Source organism: Penicillium arizonense (assembly GCF_001773325.1).
Source record: "Penicillium arizonense strain CBS 141311 chromosome Unknown PENARI_contig005, whole genome shotgun sequence".
NCBI lineage: Eukaryota > Fungi > Ascomycota > Eurotiomycetes > Eurotiales > Aspergillaceae > Penicillium > Penicillium arizonense.
This window is the reverse complement of record NW_019173282.1, coordinates 1,393,801-1,415,149: the sequence shown is the minus strand read 5'-3', so window position 1 is coordinate 1,415,149 and position 21,349 is coordinate 1,393,801. Positions and strand designations below refer to the sequence as shown.

Below are 21,349 nucleotides of genomic sequence, written 5' to 3'. Positions count from 1 at the left end.
TGTGGTTCGGTGGAAATGCTTAGGCTATTCCAGGCCAAGCCCAAATCCGACGATTTTCAAGTGAGGTTGCGTTTTGTTCAAGCCGAGGATATCATAGCAGAATAGAAACCAAAGTAACTTATGGTAGGTCGAGTGAGAGAGGTATGTTCAGGTAGATTCATCCCATCGGTCAGCCTTGGCGGCCATGGAAATTCTCTGAGTGTGCCAGATATCACGGATACGGCGGGAGACGTGGTGTAACCAGGCCATCGTGGAGTTGGATATAGTTTGGTGGTTTGGAGGTAATTTGGAAGATCAAGTCAGTTCGATCCAATGTAGATGATTTTGAAACACGAGTCAAAAGGATATAGCGGACTATATATACTATCAGACATCTAACAATTTGTAAGATCAGGTTTGTAAGAAGCCTGGTCGTTTGGATAATCTCCCAAGTCTGGAGCTGGGGATGTTTGCCACTCCAATGTATACAAGATGTTTGCCACTATACAGATATATAAGCCGAACCAAACTTTGACGTGGGTCTCGGTCTGGACAACCGAGCTGATTCATGAAAACAGAGGCTAAGAGGCTACATCCATGAGGTATTGTATATGCTATTTCCATATGCTGTATACTATCTATACTATTCACACTATTCTCCACGAATAATGGCAAGCATTTCTTCACCCTTGGGTGCTGTAGTGAGGTTCTCATAGCCAGTAGCCGTCACAAGAATATCATCCTCAATACGCACCCCACCAATGTGTACATATTTATCTGCAACGTCGAAATCTATGAAGCGGGCATAGGGTTGATTGCGCGCATCGGCAAGAGCCAGAGGCGAGAAGTACAATCCTGGTTCAACGGTGACAACCATGCCTTCTTCCAACACCGGCGCAGAGGCAGTGCAAGGCGAAAGGCAGGTAGTGGCCCAGTGCGGGCGGGTCCGACCAAACGCCATGATTGATTTTTCGGAGACATCATGGACCTCCAACCCAACGTGATGTCCTAGTCCATGAGGGAGGAAGACCCTAGAAGCACCAGACTGGCGGATCTCAAGGGTTGTGCCGTTCTTGAGCACACCAAGCGCCATGAGTCCCTCAATGGCGATGTCATGGGCTAGATTGTGGAGAGACAGATATCGGACTCCTTTGCGCATCCCCCGGATACACTCTTCCTGCATACGCTCTACGAGCTTATAGATATCCCGAGCGTGGTCGCTGGGCCATTCGCCAGAAAGAGGGAAAGTCCGCGTCACATCACTGGCATAGCAGTCCCACTCCGCACCAGCATCAAGGCAGACAAGAGGCTTATTGCGGAGGGATTCATTATTCCGGTCGTAGTGCAGGACTGCCGCGTTAGGCCCTGATGCGGCGATGATCTGGTACGCCTGATTGCGGGCGCCGTTTGAGACGCAGGTATCTAGGAACGACCCTTCGATTTCCGACTCATTGGAAAAAGTCTGGATGCGTTTAAGAATTTCGCGGTGTGCAAGGCCCGAGACCTTGTTCGCTTGGCGAATCATTCGGATTTCATATTCATCCTTAATACCTCTGGCCGCATCCATCGCAGGCATGAGCTTCTCCAACTCGAGAGGCGCATCAGCAGGAAGGTGATCCGGCTTCTCCGATTGATGAACAAGATACAATTCGCTTCCCTCCTTGCGCTCATCCAGCCATGTCTGGAGTCCTTCTTTCAGCGCAGTTTGATAGTGCACTCGGTCCACATCATATTGATCCAATGCATCTTCCCTTGAGAGGGTCGGTCCCATCCAGATAGCCCGATGGAGATCAAAGTCAGGGACATAAAGGGTCAACAGGTCTCGTTCAATATCGTATGTTAGCGAACAGTCGGGCTCGTTGACTCCGCTCAAGTAGTAGAAGTATCGTCGTTGCCGGAAGGGGCGCGTCTGGTCCGAGTCGCGTAGGTTGATTGTCGGCTGCCCAGAGAGGAAAATCAAGCCACTTGAAGCCTTAAGCTTTCGGGCAACATTGCGCGCGTGATGCTTAGCTAGGGCGGGTTAGCTGAGAAGAGGGCGAAGGGGAAGGTCTAGGGGGACGGACCTGGGTACTTATCGCAGGAAGTAGGAGTTGCCAGACGGATGTCGTAGGAGTCAACTGAATTGATCATGATCTCACGAGCCAAGGGGTCATGAGTGCCCTGAGAGCCCCGAGAGCCTTGGGCTGAACTAGTCGCTCGCATAACTGGATGAGAGGGGTCACTTTAGCAGCAAGGAGGGGAGAGTAAGCCGAGGGGTATTAGTGCAAAGTTAGCAAAGAGAAGGGAGATATCAAGGCTCAGAAGCCAGGTTTGTAGGATTACAGGAATCCAAGAGGAGAGGAAGAGCAAGTCAGCCTCAAGAGAGAGTTGGAGACCCGAAAGCGTCTTAGATAACTTCCCGCTCGCTCTCTTTCTCCTCTCACTCAACTTTCCAACTTTCCAACTTTCCCAACTTCTGTACTTGTTCCTCGTTCCTCGTTCTTCCTCATCGCTCTTAGCTATTCGTTCCTCTATTCCTTATTTATTACAATCAATGAACCATGCAGGGTTCTGAGGCGAGCCCCGGGCTCCTGCCATCAACCTTGAGAACGGTGATAGGCACTCCGACGTCACCGCTCCTCTCCCCGACCGACCCGTCTCTTTCACAGCAACAAATCCAGTCAACCCTCCAGAATGTTCTCTCCTCGCTGTCAGAATTTCGTCCTGAGGTCGTGGCCGCCAGTGGCAACTCGACCGGCTCGACCGGCAAAGGCATCCTGATTGGGATCTTGTCCGCTTTTGGCTCGGCCGGCGTCGCATTTATCGTGCTAGCGATCTTCTTTTTCTTTAAATATACCCGCCGCGGGCGGATTATGCTGGATCGCATTGGTCGGCCTGGTGAATATGACGACGAGCAGGCGTTTGCGCGCGAGGAAGAGGCGGCGCTAGAGTCTATGGATGACCTGGCGCGGTCGGAATACTTACGAGCGAAAGGTACGGCAATGCACTAAATCTGCTTGATCGATTTGCTAATGGTGCGCAGCTTTTGTACAAGGAAACCCGCCCGAGTCCGTGCAAACCGACATCTCGTTATCACAATTCCTCGCCATTCAAGAGAAGGGTGTCTCCGCCTGGGAGTTCCAGCCGGAGTTGGAGATTGCAAACTGCTTTGTGGAAGGGCGCACAGAAATCGAGTTCTTCGACTCCGAGTGTAGTGTACAGACCAACCTGCCCATCCCGAAGCAGAATGAGGTCTACTACTGGGAAGCGAAGATCTACGATAAGCCCGAGTCGACCATGATCGGGATCGGTGTCAGCACCAAACCGTATCCTTTGTTCCGAATGCCTGGTATGTTCCCACCGAAAGTATTCTTTATCAGGCAACCTGCTAACAAATACCAGGCCTCCACAAATCCTCTGTTGCCTACGAGTCTACTGGACATCGCCGACTTAATCAACCATTCACAGCAACCCCATACGGTCCCCCTCTACTTCAAGGCGACGTCATCGGTGTAGGCTATCGCCCCCGATCAGGCACGATCTTCTTTACTCGCAACGGCAAGCGGCTCGAAGACGTGGCTCATAACTATCGTTCACAAAACCTCTTCCCCACGATTGGCGCCAACGGACCCTGTACCGTTCACGTCAACTTTGGTCAAATGGGATTCGTCTTCATCGAAGGCAACGTCAAGAAATGGGGTTTGGCCCCTATGACTGGCAGCCTGGCCCCGCCCCCACCCTATGGCAGTGAGCAAGGCAGCATCCTCCTCGAGTCGGGCCGTGAGAGCGCGGCTCAAATCTCCCACCGCGTGTATCAAAACGCCAATTACGCCGCCTCAGGTTCAAGTGTTAGGATCCCTCCGGCGGCCAGCCCAGGCCCTGCTCGATCTCCAACTGACATTTCCCTCGCCCAGCTGGCCCACATCCCTTCCAATGAAGATGCTGGTGAGGGATCTAGTCGTTTTGCTGCCGACGAAGAGCCTGGTGCTCCAGACGATGAAGAGCCTGAGGTCCCACCACCAGAGTACTCCAGCCCTGGCAGCAGTCGCAGGGGCAGTGATGCTTCCCTAGAATATCCCTCCAGAGGCTCTGAGGGATTCCACTCTCCATCAAATGAATCCAGCGAATTTGATGGGCCAAATCTGCCCAGTTACCAGACTGTCGTAACCAGAGGTTGGAACGAACACTCAATAGAGGGCAATGATCCCTGATACAGCGTTTTTGTCTATGAACATAGCTTCCCTTGTTATTTCTTTGTTTTATTTAGCGGGTTCACGGGATGGCGTTACAAGCAACTCGGCGGATTTTTTTGGGATTGGGAATGTGCGAGGGTCAATGAATCATGTATAAGGACGCTGTCCATTTCAATTACAGTCTAGTGCATGTACATGTAGACAGTAAGGAGTGAAAGTAGACATCGTATAAATGCCCGGTTGCCCCAGAGCTCAGATCGCCTTCTGCCAAGACTCGAAACTTTCGATCTTCCTTTACGTCTCTCTCTCTCTCTTCATTACTCTCTCTGTGTATTTCCAGCATTTCCATTCCATTCATTCATTATCAACGTGTGTCCAGATTGCCGTGTCCGTCCGGATCTCCACCCCCGAAGGTCTCTCCACTGTTTCCGGTCTCCGATACAGCTGGATGGTCCCCACCGTCCCGCGATAAGAGATCCACATGACAAAAGGGCTAGACTTCCGCCTCAGCCTTCTCTCTAACATCACTTCTGGCTTCAGCTTATGGTATTTCCCATACTTGGGTTTAGAACAGTCCAAGTCGCAAGATTACCTGTTTAATTTCCCTTTTTTCCCTCTTCCTGTTTCGCGTTTTTAGCCGCAATTCTGTCGCAGCTGTGAAACAGTCTGCTGAAACACCTCTAGTAGAGGTCAGTCTCCCCGGTAGCCTGGCTCCGGTTCAGTCGTCAGCTCATTGTTCATGTCTTACGCCTCCACGGAGAGTGCAACAATGGCCGACAAAGCCGCATTCCAAGTCATTGTCTTGGTAAGTTTGATTGGTTTCTTGCAGATTCCACCTGCAGAGCCATGTGTCGGAGTTGATACCCAGCCCGATCATTGGACCTCGTCTCCCACTTGGCTTTCGGGGCTTTGGCAGATGGATCCTCTTACCTCTACTTCTACATCTTCTGCAGAATGCTAACTGGCTCAGGGACCAACGGGAGGACCCCGGGAAGACAGCGTCACCGGCATTCTGGTCCGATCGACCTCCACAAAATGGTCGCCAGACTCTGTGGTAGCCGTGGATGCGGGTACCCTTCTTGCGGGAATCATCCGATTGCTGGAGCGATACATCCCCGAATGCAAGGATGATCAGGGATTGATGACAAATGGGCCCTTTCAGGGGCTTGAGCTGCCCTACCAAACTGCACAGGCCAATGCAGCTCATATCTTTCGGGAAATCATTGGCGCTATCCTCATTACTCATCCTCATCTGGATCATATCTCAGGATTGGCCATCAACACTCCGATCTTGGAGGCGGGGGCTGGCCCAAAGCCGGTGGCTGCGTTGCCATCAGTGTTATCCGCCATCAAGAACCACATGTTTAACGATATCATCTGGCCGAACTTGTCGGATGAGGATGGCGGCGCCGGTCTACTCACATACCAACGTTTGGTAGAAGGTGGAAACCCTCGCTTCGGTCGTGGTGAAAGCAGGGGCTATGTGAGAGCCTGTAATGGCTTGTTGACGAAATGCCTCAGTATCAGCCATGGGAAGTGTAAACAACGGTATCATCCCGAAAGTGGTGTGCATCATCGCGCTGGGAGTACTGTCTTTGCAGAACATCAGTTGATGATTCCTTCAAGGGCCATTTCTGTCGACCAGACCGATGGCAGGTATGCTTATACCTGGAACCTTTTTATCAGTTAAGTTGCTAACACGCGCAGTTTCTATTCCCCCGCTCGCTCACCTCGTATATTCCCCTCTAACCCCAAAGAAACCCCTGTGGCGACAGTTGAGAGCTCGGCATTCTTCCTGCGCGATCATCATACCGGCTACGAGATCATTGTGTTCGGTGATGTCGAACCCGACTCCGTGTCTCTCGAGTCTCTCAACAAACTAGTATGGGAGGCGGCAGCACCAAAGATTGCTACAGGTAAATTACGAGCCATTTTCATCGAGTGTTCATACAACGACAGCGTCGACGACGCATACCTGTATGGCCACATGTGTCCGCGACATTTAGTCGCCGAACTCAGCGTGCTAGCCGCCAAAGTTGCGGAAGTGCGCGAAACGAACACGCCGGACAAAAAGCGCAAACGCGAAGCCCCAGCCATTCCTGAAGCTCGCAGTGAACAAGTGAGCCCTCGATCGAAACGAACCCAGAGTTACGCCGACGAGAAAACGCCGTCTGTTCCCCCTGTCGAACCTCGCTCACACCCGAGCGAGTCGTTTGAGCTGCCTCACGTACCCGCAGCTGCGCCTCCGGGCTTCGGCGATGATGGTGATCATGCAGATGTTATGGGCCCGGAACCCAGAGGCTGGGATGATACCGAGCCTCTTCCGCTGGAAGGACTGAAGGTTTACATCATTCATATCAAAGAAAACCTCACTGATGGGCCGCCTCCCTGTGATCAGATTCTAAGTGAGCTGAAGGCTCGTGGCACGGCGGCGCATCTGGGATGTGAGTTCTTCATTCCTAATCCCCTAGAAGGGATATGGATATGAAAGACATCGGTCAGGTAATTAGAGAGGCGTTCGGATTTACTTTTCCGTTTCTAAGCGTCGGATTTATTATGTCTGTGTACAATAGCTAAACTTCAATTCTCGATGATCAACTGCATCTTCATTCACGGCGCATGTCTTCACTAGCCCTGTACCGTTGGAGGTCCGTTGGGATGTGTTGGACGATACTTGGTCGGCAGTGCCTTGAGCTGTCCATCAGAAGAGTAATAGTTGTTTAAGTAAAACACAGGATATAACGTCGGGATAATAAGCACGATCAACGAATCCGACGTCACAGAGCGTTAGCTGACTGGGCTAAGATGAAGCTTGCTCCCGATCAAGTAATTCGGGGCTATTGATCGACATTGGGCAGAATGTAAGATGCCAATCCCTTCTATCTTGGAACCAACAGTTGCACGACAAGTCTCCGAGGATAATTGGACAAAAGGTCAGACGGAATGGCCCTACAAGCAGACATTTGATGGTGAATATGCCGAAGACACCAAAGCAGTGATGGAAGTTTCAACACAAAAGGGATGCAAGGCCCCATATGATGAGTATATGAACCTGCTAGCCAACGACTGCGACACGGACAGTAGCAACAAGCACGGTGGTACCGTCTCCACAGACGAGTGTTACATTTTTAGTTTGAGTGTGACGTCCGAGTCAAAACTAAGCTGTCAGGTGGCGAGCAGGCAATGTCGAAGGAAGAATGTGTTCATTATGTTGGCCAGATTGTGATACAAACAGTGGGGATAAGCATGGTGGTATATTCGATGTTGGAAACTGCATGTCCTTCAACATGACGATGTATAATCCGTGTGTCGTGTTCGGGGGCTAGTACATGTCTAGTCTTGCTATGGAATATGTTAATATCTCTCGTAGTCGCGTCATGATGAATGTTTCCATGGCATAAAGCTACTAGGGTAAATCATCGGTCACTTGGTTGAGACTTTGTATGCCTCTATCGACAGAGTGTGGCTTATTTAACAAACTATTATTCACAATGGCGAGCTGCAGCTTTCTTCGCGAATTCATTTATTCCGACTTAGCTTGGCCGATAACATCCTCCCAAACCGATGCATCATTGGAAGGAATCCTCAGGCCCTTCATCGTGGAAGCAACGCCCTCGTCCTCACGCTGGGGCCGGCTACCAGGTAGATCCAAGATAGCTTCACCATCCCGAGCAAACGCAATAAGCTCCTCCTCAGTACCCCACTCACTCATGGCCATCACACCGATAGGCACACCGCCATCGGGGCTGTAACCAGCAGGACAGCTAATTGAAGGGCAACCAGTAAAGTTGGCCAACCAAACATATTCCATATTGCGGACAGAAGACTTGCCATCCGACAAGCCCCGAGACAAGTCTGCCTCGCCGCCATCAATATGCCAACCGGGAATGGGCGTCGTAGGGGAAACGATGAGCAATCCGGGGTGAGTCTTGAAAAGATGAGCCAAATGCGTCATAAGCAAATTGCGCAACCGCTGGGAGGCAAGCAAGTCCTGGGCAGTGATCTGGTACATTCCCATGGAGACGAGCATTTTGTTCGGGGCCGTGAGCTGTCGGATCTGACTCGCATCGACACCTGATGCAATTTCCGCCATGATGGTCAGAGCGTGGGCTCGCTGACCTTCCGGAAGGTATGGAATTGAAATGTCCACAATGGTGTACCCTTCCTGGCGGTAGTATTCGAGCGCTCTATCCAGGGTAGCGCGCACCGGGCCCTCGGCGCGATCGATCCAGTCGCGAACGATACCAATTGTCTTGGTCCTCTTGGCGTCAGAAGAAGCCGGTACCGGATTGGGGAATTGTGATGAAATCGGGTCTTCTGAGGCAGGTGCTGGAGTGGCCATGGTACGGTAGGCGAGGGCGAGGTCATCGATGCTGGCTGCCATGGGCCCGAGGACGCCGACAGTGGGCGCAAGACTCAGAGACGGCGCACCAGACACTCGGCCATGTGAAGGCTTCAGTCCCCAGATGCCACAGAATGATGATGGGATTCTAATTGAGCCTCCACCATCTGCGCCGAGTGCGATCGGCACAAGTCCAGCCCCGACAGCATACCCGGAGCCACCAGATGAACCGCCACAGTAATAGTCCTTGTTGTGGGGGTTTTTTGGCGTCCCATAATTTGGGTTATTGTTGGTAGTATCTGAAAATAGTCAACTACCATTTCATTTTCCGAACATCAGAAATAAAGTACTCACCAAGTCCCAGTTCGTGCATGGTGGTCTTTCCAATCACTATAGCTCCAGCATCCAGCCACTGCTTCACACACCATGACGTCGCATCAGTGCCATGCTTGAAATCCAGCTTGGTTCCTAGTGTGCGCTTATATCCGGTAATGTGCACCTCGTCCTTCACTGCGACCGGTACTCCATCCAGCGGACCTAGCGGCTGGCCCTTCTTGTATCGCTCGGCGGATGCTTCCGCCGCCGCACGGATTGCATCAGATTGCGACTCAAGGAAAGCAGTTGCGTGTTTCCCAACCGGCTGAACATCACGTCGGATCAGAGGGAGTAGCGTCTCAATGACGGCGATCGGGGTCAGCTCCCCGGATGAGTAGAGCGCATGGTAGTCGGCAGAGGTGTAATATCCATGATCTCCTTTTCTTCGCTCCACAGGAGCCGTCGTTCTTGAATCGTCTTGGCTAGCGTTGTCGATGGGAATCACAGTTGGATCGTAGCGACCGGCGTACTGGCTGAGGTGAGGGATCTCGCGAATGATGCCAAATCCGGCATTGCGCCAGATATGGCTCTGGATAAAGCCGATATTATGAATCCTGGGACGAAAAACTCCGAATTAGTGTGTCGCGACAACACAATGGAGCTCTGTGCAATTTACAATGTTGCGCCGATGGCCAAGGGTGTGCCGCGGAAGACCGGAATGCTCTGCGTCTCATTCTTATATGGCACCGAGGGGCCTTCACGTGGCGGAGGATAATTGAGGAATGCCTGTGAGCTCATGGTGAATGGGTGTTGAGGTCAACATGAGAACATGAATGGAAGCTCAAGTGGAGGTGCCGATAGCTTATCACATGCCGCGGCTCAAGTCAGGTCACATGTTCTACCTGTTAAAGTGCAAATACGTACATGTATTCCATATATTTGTTGTAAATCTACAGACTCAGCTTAATGTTGTACTTGTCCATGCCCAAGGCAGCCCCAGTGAGCACTGCTGCATAGACAATCAGAATCCCCATGGCTTGTGGGGTATTGAGATCCAGCGTAGGAATGCTCAGGTTTACTGCTCCAGTAAGCAAGTTCGCAATCAAGAAAAGCGCAAGGCCCCCTCGGTTGAAGGCGTGTAGAATACGACTGGTCGCAAAGGAACTCTGCTCTACTTCACCATCCTTGCTGGTGGCCCGGTGGACCGCCGGGAAGAACACGGTCTCGGTCAAACAGAACAGGAATAGCTGTGCGCTGTTGAATGCTGACACCCAGAGGACATACGGCATGTTAGCCAGTCGACGCGACACAGGAATATTGGCGCCGTAGCCAAAGGCGTAGGTGGAGTTGAAGAAGAACAAGGTCGACCAGAACAGAGCTTGCAGAACCAAGCTTGCCAGGACAGATCTCCGTGCCTGCTGAGGCGACTTGGTTGCCGATGTTCCACGCGGAATGATGCGAATTCCAACACCACGTCCCGCGAGGAAGATTGCAAAGTACCCAATAAAGGAGAAGACACCTTCGCGGTTCTTAGACAACAGATCTGGTCCTCGAGGAGACACGAGAATGTATCCCTTGAGGTCGGTTGACTCCAAAGCAACTTGATAAAGGACCGCAGTGCCAAGTGCAAGTGCCTCGTAGGAGGGAACCAATGTAGTCAAAGAATCGAAAAGCTCCACAAAAGGAGGCAAGAAGCCAAGTGTGAAGAAGAAGTTCCAGTGCACGCCATATTCCGTCACATGTTCCGCATAGTCTAAACCCTTTACACTCCACAGACGGATGAGACCCAGTACAAGTAAGGGAATGGAGTGACGAGCCGAGCCAATCAATCTTTTATGCAAGGCCACTTTGGGAGATTTCGAGTTGCGGCCTTTGAGAACCGCTCGTGCAGAAACAACTCCAGCGGAGAAAACGAAAGATCCAACCCCCAAGTCCATCAGAGAAGTTCCCCAGTTCTCAACCTTGGCAAAACGGCGAGGAAAAGCGCGGAAGTCGACAGCCAAAATAGCAACACAGGTGACAATCATCATGGCTGCGCGATATGTCGTCAAGAATGGGTGGACGGGTAGGGACATGGATTCCTCCTGGGGGAGTTCATGTTTGGCCTTGGATTTGCGGGGTGGTTTCGCCTTTTGGGGGGTGCGTAGGCTTGGCCTGGTAAGGAAAAGAAGTACGGCGGGGGAGACGAGGAAGATGTTGAGGAGGAGCGGCGCCGAGGAGTATGCTGTTGTCGCGAACAAGATGGCCAGAACATTGAGAAGGAAATCTGTCACGAGTGCCGCAGGCCCGTAGGGTGTGAAAAAGGACAATCGGGATTGAAGAGCTGACCAGAGAAGGACAGATGTCTGGGTTGATCGCGCAGATTAGCAAGATAGCAAGGTCAATTGGAATTGGAGTCTCTCACTGAGGCAACGAGAGTGACTGCATTGATTTCAAGGATTGTGCTTCCAGCAAGATTTGACACGAATGCCTCCTTGCGAGCTTTGTAGCTCGGATCCATACTGGGCAGTTCGAATGGCCAACAAATTGGAGAATGACGTGGGAAGAAAAGAAAGTTGGAGAAGCTCCAAGTGTTTACCCGCCACGATCACCTGACCCCTAGCTACGATATCATTTTTTGGAACATCTGTCAATTTCACTGATGACACAGTGTCAATATTGCAATGCATTTCACTTTTAAGTCTGTGGTACTGGATGAATAGACAGCCAACATCATGACACGTACACACATTTGACCCTAAAACCCCCACCCGGCCTGATAGAATCAATGAAATTCGATCCACTGTCAGGGCTTCCAGGAGTAGAGGCACAACCCTCTCCCGTAGGATTCAAGGTATTGATAACTCTAGATGCCTGTTTGAGTTGCAATCAGCTTCCCCACCGTGGAACACAGGCTACCGTTATTGACTCACATGCAGTCTACCAGAGATCAAGTATTGAAACTTCTGTCCAATCCGCAATGTCTCCGGTTATCTTCCACTAAACGCGCGAACTCTGATACATCACAAGTCCTGTGTCCATACGGATTTAGGTTAACTTTAGCCGTACACTAAGTCCGGAATTCGGTCCGTAATGATCGGCCATGACCCCGAACTGCGTATCAATAAAGAGTCTGTGCAGTCCGTAGGGCAAAGCATTTTGGCGGCCGTGCCCCTGCCCCCTTGGCTGATTCCCACTTGGATACAGGCTGATCTTCTATACTACATGTTCATATTTGACACTGAATACAAAAGAGGTACTCTACCCCGTTACAAGGTAGAAGGAAGCAACAGGGTGCAGCTTAGGGTTGGGGGTCACTTGGACGTTGTGTTGGGCTCTTTCCACGTGTACAGAATCACTGGGGCGACTAGAATCCCATTCATACGCTCCTCGTAGAACGGAAACCATGATAAGTTTACTTGCATAAGATGTTTGTGGGTACGAAATTTGAGGTCTCCGAGACCCGTCTTGGTTCTTAAACGAACAAAAGCAAAGTCTACATATTTACTGACCAGTTTTCATCGATCATCAAGCAGAGTACCTTTTTTATGGCCATAAATTTCAGTTCCATTATCTAGTCAAAGGAGATTCATTCGGGTCTGGCCGTATTGAAGGACTCAAGAGTCATATCAGCCGCGGGCACGGGGATCGTGGACGGGGACGGACGCAGATCCATATTGAGTAGATCATCCACATCACGCCGTTCTGCGAGCCGCAAGGCTTATAAATTGAAACGTTTTATTCTTCTGCACTTGAGGTGAGGATGTTCGCTTTCTTGATCTATGGGAAACTAGGAAGAGGTAGGGCTGATGTTAAAACAGTTCCATCACGCACGATATATGAAAATGCAATTGAAAAGACCAAATTTTGAGGATTGCAAATGACACGAACAAATCCAGACCAGCACTAGTCTCCAGACGCAAGTCGAAAAAAAAAGCGGACCTCGACATGGGGCCGACTCACCGTAGTGGCCGGAACGCCAGACGCTATATCTAGAGGCTACGGAGTTCGTTTATTCCTCCGAGCTCATTGGGTCATTCGGTTTCAAATCAACATGATTGCAGATTTGATTCGCCTTGCTTCGTTGCGGATCTTAGAGACATGAGTACCGTATTTAGCGTATTTAAGGCATTTTAGTTCCCCAAATACATACCCCAGTCGCTATAATCCCTTCCCATGCCTTTTTTTCCCTCTCAGCCTCGGATCTACTACCGCTTGCCTGAATCCTTGCTCGGGTTGGAGATAGTCTTGCCCATCTTTGCGCAATCCACCACTTCCCTTCATGTTAAGTCCCTCCAGGTATCTTACGCTGGGTCCATAATCATCAACGGGTGATATTTTGTGAACGAAAATTGGGAAATTGAGAGCACCATTTTCAGCCATCGCCTGGTGTCCACCTTCAAGACCCAAAAGCTGAGAGTATGAGCCCGAAAGAGGAGCCGTCGCTCAAGAGACGCGAGTCTCGTTCGGGGTCAAGGAAGGTCTCTTCATTGTCGGCTGAGCAGCTGGAAAGAAAGCGTGCCAACGATCGAGAGGCGCAACGGTCCATCCGCCAACGAACCAAAAATAATATAGAACAGCTTGAGGCTCAAGTTTCCCGCCTCCAGTCCCAGATAGAAGATATGCGGTTCCGGACTGAGAGATATGACGAAGTCATGCAGCTAAATGCCACCCTGGAAGATGAAGTGAGCCGATTGAAGCGACAAATTGCTTCTTTCACTGGACGACCTGAATTTGCAGGCAGCAGTGAACAAGTGGCTCGGCTTCGAAGCGGATGGCCTCTAGAGGAAGTCCCGAATAATGCCTCGCCCATCATTCCTACGACGGGGTTGCTCTTGTCGCCGCATTTCTCAGAGGCATCTCACCCTCGAACATCATCTGCTCTCTCATCGTCGAGCCGGGCATCTCATCCGCATGACTGGCAACGACCATATCCATCAACCAGGTCACCCTCCCTTGAGGAATCTTCCGAGGACTTTCCCAATCGCCTCGATCCATACGTTATAGAGGGTCAAGTTCATCAGGGGGCAAGAATCTTGCCTCCTTCGATTCCGAATTCAGCACCTCAGATGGGCTTTAGCGCAGCCTCCGCGCCACCTCAAGTTGAATCTTCATTTGCCCTGTTTCCTTACAGCAACCGGTCACTTTCCATGTCTAATGCCACACCTGTTAGTCAGCCAGCTCCTTCTCAAGACTACCAGATCGAGGCGCCGCCATACTCGCAATCTATACAGTCCCAACGAGACTTGACATTTCCCTATCCATGGGGCCCCCAGTCATGAACTCAATGGAAGAGGCCAAGGCACCCAAACGAGAACAAATCTTCTTCGGAGAAGGCACTTAGGCGTTGTCCATACAACAAGCGTAAACCTTAATTGGAGGTACAATTGAAGGTACAATAGCCTTGTGAGGCCTTTGTGAGTTGGACAAAGAAGCCCTTGCTTTGATCGAGGAAACTGACTCGGGATCGGAACCGAGAATAGGCTTAAGCTGCAACTAGGACTCGGAAACCCACAACCGAGGTTACATTTAAAGCACATTTAATCGGAAATAATAACCGGGGCTAATACTCTATCTATGCGGAGACTTTCCGGTCTCCACCATACCTAGGGCTGACAGGTCTATGCTGTCAGCACTCTTTTTCACTTTTATGGACCTAGGTCGAAGGCCATGTGCCTCCAAAGGTAGGAATAGTATCAATTTGGTCCACGACCGTGATGTCGGATTGGTTGAGCACTGCTGAGATATTATCTGAAACCTTGTTGTGAACTCAAGACTCATATACATGCATGTTTAAGACAGCTAAAAATCAATCGATCTATTCATGATCCGTGGTGGTTCTGATATTCGGTATATCCCACGGGGGAGATAGGTGTACATCCAAAAAAAAAATGAAAAACACGCCCAATGCGCTCATTCAAAAAGATAGAACAATTTATAAACATAAAATCAAAACCTGTGAGATGGTAACTATTGCGTGTATTGCTTCTGGAGCAACTTAGCAATGGTCTGCAGCTGAATGTTGCTGGTACCCTCGTAGATGGCGCCGATCTTGCTGTCACGGAACATCTTCTCGGCAATACCCTCGCGCACAAAGCCCATGCCACCCATCCACTCAACGGCAGAACCAGACACGCGACCAGCGACCTGGGAAGCATAAAGCTTGGCCATAGCGGCATCTTGGACGAAGTCCTGGCCAGCCTCCTTCTTACGAGCGGCGTTGTAGACGAGAGCCCGAGCAGCGGAAATCTCAGTGTAGGCCTGTGCAATCTGGTGCTGCATGCCCTGGAAGTTACCGATCAGCTCACCAAACTGGCGACGATCGTTCCAGACGTATCTTTTATCGTCAGCTAATGGGTTCACAGCTTGTGAGGCGTAGGAAAGCTTACCGTGCAGCATTCTCCCAGGCACCAAGGGCCAGACCAGTCATCTGGGCAGCAATACCAATACGTCCCTCGTTCAGCACGCTGATAGCGTACTTGTAACCCTGGCCCTCCTCGCCGAGCAGGTTGCTCTTGGGAATGACACAATCGTCAAAGTTGAGCACACAGGTGCTGCTAGCGCGGATGCCGAGCTTCTTCTCCTTCTTGGCAATCGAGAAGCCGGGGGTGTCCTTCTCAACAATGAAAGCAGTAATGCCCTTGTAGCCCTTGCTGGGGTCAAGGTTGGCGAAAACAATAAAGATGCCAGACTCCATAGCGTTGGTGATCCACATCTTCGATCCATTGATCTTGTATCCGTCAGCGGTCTTCTCCGCCTTGGTCTGCAGCGCAAAAGCGTCAGAGCCGGAAGCCGGCTCAGAGAGACAGAACGAGCCCACAGTGCCGGTAGCCAGCTTAGGCAACCAGGTGCGCTGGGACTGTGCGTCACCGTACTTCATGATCGCAGTATTCACCAGAGTGTTGTGGACATCGACCAGCACACTGACGCTAGGGTCGACGCGAGCCAACTCCTCGATCGCGACGATCGCCGCGGTAAAATTCATGCCTGCACCGCCGAACTCCTCGGGCACCTCGATGCTCATCAAGCCCTGCTCAAAGAGCTGCTCCACAATTTTGGGGTCCATAGTCTCGGCTTCATCCATATCCCGAACCTTAGGGCCGATCTGCTCCTGCGCGAACTTTGAGACCGTGTCGGCCATGAGAGATTCCGTCTCGGACAAATGGGTGATGGGCGTCGGGGCCAGGGTAGAAAGGTCGGCTTCCCGCCGGCGAGAGGTAGTAGAGAATGCATATGCACTGCAAAAACGAAAGAATGCGTTAGTGAAGGTGTTTCTTGTAGCGATAGTGCTCGTAGCTGGTACCTCTGTACGGGCCGGCCGGTAGCCAGGCGTCTGCCGGCCAACCGGGCCGAGGGGAGGGAGCGCGACAAAGGTCGCATCGCACGAATAATAGAGGCCATTGCGAAGTGAGGGGAGAGGTAAATATGGAGAGGAAATGAAAGAGAGAAGCTGGGGAGAAAGTCATAATCACGAGCGCGGTGAGCCTCGGCTATCGGCGGCGTTGGAGTTTCGCGGGGAGCGCAACTTGTGGGGCTCTTTCGGCCCTAGGTTGTCCTGTAGGCATTGTATTATTTGATGTGTTGATGTTCAATGTGTTCAATTAGTATTCTAGTAATAGCGCTAGAGTCTATATATGAGTAAATGTCAATTGCCTCTCGCTGTCGCTGTCGATATAGAGCTCAATTTAGGCATAACTAAATGCAATCTTGGATGCCGTCTGGCATGTGATCTGTGCCGGACGATTCGTAGATCGGACTACAGATCTATTCAAGACTTCGCAAATCCCCCAAATTGTGTTTACACCTCTTAGAATTTGACGTAGCAACCTGGAGGAGTTGTATAGGTGACGCTGGGAGTACATGTACCTCGGTGGGTGACGCTTTAGCTCTCGCTAGTTATATTATAGTAATTTTGATCTTATACAACCCTCCGGGCATCCTGGGTATGTTCACGAATTAACTCCTCCCCAGATACGGTGCTATCGGTAGACGATGGACCCCCATGAGTGTCTACATCCTCAAAGTGAGTCATGATATCCGTGGTAATAACCACATCTTTAGAGCCAACAATTTGCTCTTTGCTTTCATTCGGGCCCGCCGGCCGTGTGAGCTCCATCCACCCCAGGTCTTCTTCCTCCTCTTGTAATCTATTGCGCCCTCCGTATGCGTTCGATCTGAAGTTGGAATGGTTCGTGGGGTTCGACTTGTTGGTACCATATGCTGCATGCCCACTTGATCCGCGGATATTGTATGGAGTCGACGTCTTCTTAGAAGTGAGACCAAGGCGTTGAAGGACCCTCTCCATGAGTGGTCGGATTGGTGGCACGCAGCCGACGACGATGACGATCCACGCTTCCGTGGAGGCCCAAATGAGAAGGGAGGATTGAGCCCCTGTTGAGATGAGAATTGGTAAGTACATATCTGCCACGTGGAATGCTCGAGGAAAATCATACAGGTGATATCTGTCGTCTCGGTCAACGCTTTCAGTTCGTATGTTTTGACCGCTGAGCAAATTGCAGCCCTGATTACCGATACTTGTCAGTTTAGCATAACGGTTATGGGATATCAGATGAACTCACAGCCATCCTAATCCCATCAGTATCGAGAGCGCAACCTTGATTCGCAACTTCATCTGAAGCTTCCAAAAGAGATGGATAGGGTACGATGCTAAAAAGGCGTCGGAGAATGAGTTGAAGCCTGAACGGTCAGCCAGAGAGAGACAAGTCCGGTATTAATGAAACTCACTGGCTTGGAAAAACGAATAGTTCTGATTCAATTTGCGCCCCGGGTCGCATGTTCCCTCAATGTCGTCATCCCATAGCTTGGGCATTGGCCGACACTGCCCCAAGATCGTTCCAAGTACTGCAATGTTGATCGCGGCGATGAGAACCCCGAGCACAATTAGCAACCACGGCTTCTTCTCGTGACGGCCCCGAATTTGCACTAGAAAAGCAAGAATTGCAAGTTTTCCCATCATGCTCGCTGCGATTGCGAGCAATTGAAACACCCATGACCATTTCAGCGCGGTGACTCTCTGCGGCTTGGAGATATCATTCATGTGGTGGCCCATGCCAGCATTGACCGACAGCTGGAGGAAGACCTGAGCGGTGGTCTCGGTCGCCTATAAAAGAATAGCCATCAGTCACAAAATCCAACTACTCTGCGCCTAGAGCCAGGGCATCGGCGGTAAGACACAACACTTACCACAGTCAGGCCAGCGATAGCAAAATCCCATCGGAAGCGCCTCACAAATTTCCAATTACTCAGAAATCGCAGTCCAAAAAAGATCAAGCCAATACATGTCTCCACCCAGGACACTGCAAGGATGACCGCGGAGTTGTCTCCAGCCATCTCTGGCATTCACTGAGGAACTGCCTTGGCGCGGTCTTGCAGATGATGCTGTACAGCGACAAGAGGAATGAAATGACTGAGTCGAAAAAATCTGGTTTATCATCACTGATATTACCTGCATATTGTATGTACATACCAGCCTTCACCGCTAGCTCCAGTAATAATGCGTGGCTTTAGGGGCCATGCCGTAAACAGGGGGTGAGCATCCCACCTCCGGAGAACATAGTTCATAGGAACCAGGAATGTATCACACACGGAGGCAATGTGCCAATGAGGGTGTCCAGCGAGAATTTGTCTGGCCATACTCAGAGTCAATTCCAGGTTCGCATGTTTGCCGAAGGAAGCGGCACAAGAAAATCTCGTACTTGATCCTAGATCCCTGTCGAAGCACAGGCGTCGACATACATATATAAGGCTATTGATTGGCTCTCAGGAAGCAGAAACTAGGCCCGCAGATCCTAGGGCTTGCGCCGTGTTAATTTAACCAGGATATTGTTGAACAAAAGTACCTTTACCTCGAAAGAATAGTAGTGGCCTTTTTTTCCCCTCCAAAGCGAGATGAAGGATTTCAAACAGCCAGTTCCGAGTCCATATTGAGAAAGAGACTACAAACGCAGGGCCAAGCAACTGGGGCATATAAAATTAATTAAACCAAAGAGACCCACCTAGAACAGCTAGAACACGACGATCGGTTGACAAATCGCAAACTTATCGAGATGGCAAACCATGATCGTCCATCAGCCAGCGCATAGACGTCAACGCCTGAAATGCCCTACTGTAAACTCTCATGTAGTTTTGTGGCCAATGTTACGAGCAGAAGTAAAGAATATGATCAAGTAAATGAATGGCTTTGAAAAACAAAGAAGCAAAAAGGATGACTAGGCGACAACCCCTGCGCAACTATGCCGTTGTAGCCACGGCCGAAGGTGCACGGCGCACTTGGCCCCCACTAAGGAAGGGCCCGAGACAGCCCCCGGGCCTTGGCGAAAAGACCCGGGATCGGCGCGGCCCCAGCGGGGAATTGGAAGCCACAATCAAAGCTAATGCCGACTAAAGCACGAGATATTAAGTGCACCGGGCTCCCTATACATTATGGAGCAATATCTCCGATCTCCGATCCTGGGCAATTGCGTGGCATATACGTACATTCCTTTAGAACTTATCGAAACTACGAATATCACCGGAACAAATACAGTAACCTTCGAATAATTTTCAAACTCAGGTACACGGTAAATCCCCACCGGAACTGGGCCTACATCAGCCCAGCAGCCTGGAGGAAATTCTTCCGGTGGAGCCAGATGCGGATTTCCTTGCCCTTTAGGTAGAAGGGAATATAGGCCAGGTAGATGGCGACATTGATGGCTGCCACCGTCATGAACACACTCAGAATTCCACTGGCTGTAATGAAATCATTGATCACCCAAGTCCAAATCCAAGCGATACAGCTCTTCAAAGCAGCAATGGTGACCATGACCTCAACAGAAAGCTAAAAATACCCGTTAGTTGCCCGGTCAAAAGAATTATGGAAGGAAAGCCTCAAAGCTAATACAAACTCACCTCTTTGTGGCAGTCCAGGGCATAATTCATGCCCAGTGTGGTGCCCATTTGACTCCCTACCGATAGAATTCCGGCCCCCACAACAGGCATCGCCCAATGCATTTGATGCTCATACGAAAGCCCGAACCAGAGTGCTCCAAAGAATGTGAAGAATGCCGCCAATAAGCATGTCGGTAGTCTCATCTCTGGCTCGCGAACTCCATGATTCTTCTTAGTGAAGAAAGTGGCGATCCAATCACCCCCTGGCCCTGAGAAAAAGACACCGAAAAGGGATCCAATAAATGGCGACAGGAAGAAGAGACCCTGTGCGTTGGAATTGAATCCATAAGGTGGAGGAGAGAAAAGCTGGGCCACGGAGGCACCCAGGATAACATTCCAACTCAGAGCCATTCCGTAAATGAAGCACGACCAAACCACGGTGGGATAGGCCAGGAGCACAAATGGGCGGAGGAAGACGTGGATGAGACTCACGTTTGGGTCTCCATTGTTCCAGAACTTGAGGTCCTCCACGAAGGTTTTCTTTGGGATAGCGCTTGATTCTTCGATCAGAACCTGTTCTTTCTGATCGGTGTCTTCAGCTGCTTGGTTTGCGATGAAAGGATCGGGTCGGGGCCCAGTGAACTTGGTCTCGGGCATGAAGAAGAACATGCAGACCAAATTGGCAGCAATAAAGATAGCCACGATCCAAAAGGCCCAGTTCATTCCCAATGCCTGCACAATGAAACCGGAAAACATGGGGCCCAATTCGTTACCACCGAGTACAGCCAAACCATAGATAGCGACGAGCTCACCGCGGTTATGTAGGAAAAACATGTCTGTGACGGTTGAGGGGACAATTGACTCAATAGGTGCCTGAAAAGCACCTAAGAAAGCGCGCCCGACCAGGAACACAGTGTATGTTTTGTTGGATGCAATGGCGAGCCAAATACAGGCGATACCCATGAGGAGGTTTGAGAAGATGTAGATTGGACGACGGCCATACTTGACCGCAAATGGCATCCAAACCACGTTCCATACACCTTGGTTGATCAGGCAGGCCCCGTTTGCGTATGTCAATGTTTGAAGGGACTTTCCGAAGGTCACGGACAGCTGGTTCATACCTTTACAGCAATTAGTATCTCCTCTTCGCAGGCCAGTGAATAGGCCAGTACTTACCAGCTGCCATAATAGGACCTGTTATGGCACCCATAAAGGCAAACCAACAGCCATTGAAGAAGGTCAAGCTTTTCTTCGTGGTCGACCAGCTCAGAGGATCGTTCGGGTCGTTCATCGAAGGCTGCGGGACTAACAACATACGCCCGTCACCAGATGTTCGATGCCTCAACTGATGAAGCTGAGCAGAGACACTGCCATCATTGTTGTCAAACAAAATCTCTGTGCCAGGCACATGAACCCGGCCTTCGACTTTATTGTCGAAGTCGCGCTGCGAATTCTGCGACATAGCGAATATGCCCACGGCGGACCCTCAAATATAGAATAAAGGAAATAAATATAAGTCCCAGGAGCGAAAAGAACGACTAGAGTACCGCGTAACTTCGCCTGGGTGGTGGCCTCCTTTTTAATAAAGAGGTATAAGTCTAGCCATTCCTCTTTCAGTGGCCAGACAGTTTCAAAGTCGGGAAATCCGGCATGGCGCCCTTTAATCTTTTTTGGC

The 21,349-nt window shown here is 50.6% G+C and overlaps 9 protein-coding genes across 9 annotated transcripts; 3 read left to right on the top strand and 6 right to left on the bottom strand.

The window, feature by feature from the left end:
• Window positions 1–631: 631 nt before the first annotated feature.
• PENARI_c005G06682 (aminopeptidase P family protein) lies at window positions 632–2,181 on the bottom strand (the record flags this gene model as incomplete). The annotated part of the gene is made up of 2 exons (XM_022629813.1): window positions 632–1,989; window positions 2,043–2,181. 2 exons carry the CDS (start codon window positions 2,179–2,181, stop codon window positions 632–634), a joined length of 1,497 nt encoding a protein of 498 aa, XP_022490440.1.
• A 338-nt stretch (window positions 2,182–2,519) lies between these two features.
• On the top strand, window positions 2,520–4,169 carry PENARI_c005G03620 (SSH4 family protein; the record flags this gene model as incomplete). Its single annotated transcript, XM_022629678.1, has 3 exons — window positions 2,520–2,952; window positions 3,002–3,307; window positions 3,361–4,169. 3 exons carry the CDS (start codon window positions 2,520–2,522, stop codon window positions 4,167–4,169), a joined length of 1,548 nt encoding a protein of 515 aa, XP_022490145.1.
• A 751-nt stretch (window positions 4,170–4,920) lies between these two features.
• pdeA (3',5'-cyclic-nucleotide phosphodiesterase PDE1) lies at window positions 4,921–6,661 on the top strand (the record flags this gene model as incomplete). Its single annotated transcript, XM_022629848.1, has 4 exons — window positions 4,921–4,956; window positions 5,122–5,807; window positions 5,859–6,595; window positions 6,654–6,661. 4 exons carry the CDS (start codon window positions 4,921–4,923, stop codon window positions 6,659–6,661), a joined length of 1,467 nt encoding a protein of 488 aa, XP_022490357.1.
• Window positions 6,662–7,674: 1,013 nt separating this feature from the next.
• Window positions 7,675–9,606, bottom strand: PENARI_c005G11607 (amidase; the record flags this gene model as incomplete). Its single annotated transcript, XM_022630052.1, has 3 exons — window positions 7,675–8,792; window positions 8,848–9,422; window positions 9,485–9,606. 3 exons carry the CDS (start codon window positions 9,604–9,606, stop codon window positions 7,675–7,677), a joined length of 1,815 nt encoding a protein of 604 aa, XP_022490587.1.
• A 152-nt stretch (window positions 9,607–9,758) lies between these two features.
• Window positions 9,759–11,308, bottom strand: gwt1 (putative GPI anchor biosynthesis protein Gwt1; the record flags this gene model as incomplete). Its single annotated transcript, XM_022629779.1, has 2 exons — window positions 9,759–11,153; window positions 11,213–11,308. The coding sequence occupies 2 exons, from the start codon at window positions 11,306–11,308 to the stop codon at window positions 9,759–9,761; spliced, it is 1,491 nt and encodes a 496-aa protein (XP_022490352.1).
• Window positions 11,309–13,208: 1,900 nt separating this feature from the next.
• Window positions 13,209–14,069, top strand: PENARI_c005G00097 (bZIP transcription factor; the record flags this gene model as incomplete). Its single annotated transcript, XM_022629523.1, has 1 exon — window positions 13,209–14,069. The coding sequence occupies one exon, from the start codon at window positions 13,209–13,211 to the stop codon at window positions 14,067–14,069; it is 861 nt and encodes a 286-aa protein (XP_022490234.1).
• Window positions 14,070–14,757: 688 nt separating this feature from the next.
• PENARI_c005G04624 (acyl-CoA dehydrogenase) lies at window positions 14,758–16,188 on the bottom strand (the record flags this gene model as incomplete). Its single annotated transcript, XM_022629720.1, has 3 exons — window positions 14,758–15,124; window positions 15,177–16,025; window positions 16,091–16,188. 3 exons carry the CDS (start codon window positions 16,186–16,188, stop codon window positions 14,758–14,760), a joined length of 1,314 nt encoding a protein of 437 aa, XP_022490114.1.
• A 517-nt stretch (window positions 16,189–16,705) lies between these two features.
• On the bottom strand, window positions 16,706–18,138 carry PENARI_c005G08101 (uncharacterized protein; the record flags this gene model as incomplete). Its single annotated transcript, XM_022629883.1, has 5 exons — window positions 16,706–17,178; window positions 17,241–17,308; window positions 17,367–17,484; window positions 17,533–17,908; window positions 17,992–18,138. 5 exons carry the CDS (start codon window positions 18,136–18,138, stop codon window positions 16,706–16,708), a joined length of 1,182 nt encoding a protein of 393 aa, XP_022490507.1.
• Window positions 18,139–19,390: 1,252 nt separating this feature from the next.
• Window positions 19,391–21,136, bottom strand: PENARI_c005G02500 (uncharacterized protein; the record flags this gene model as incomplete). Its single annotated transcript, XM_022629622.1, has 3 exons — window positions 19,391–19,624; window positions 19,696–20,795; window positions 20,851–21,136. 3 exons carry the CDS (start codon window positions 21,134–21,136, stop codon window positions 19,391–19,393), a joined length of 1,620 nt encoding a protein of 539 aa, XP_022490324.1.
• Between the last annotated feature and the right edge of the window lie 213 nt (window positions 21,137–21,349).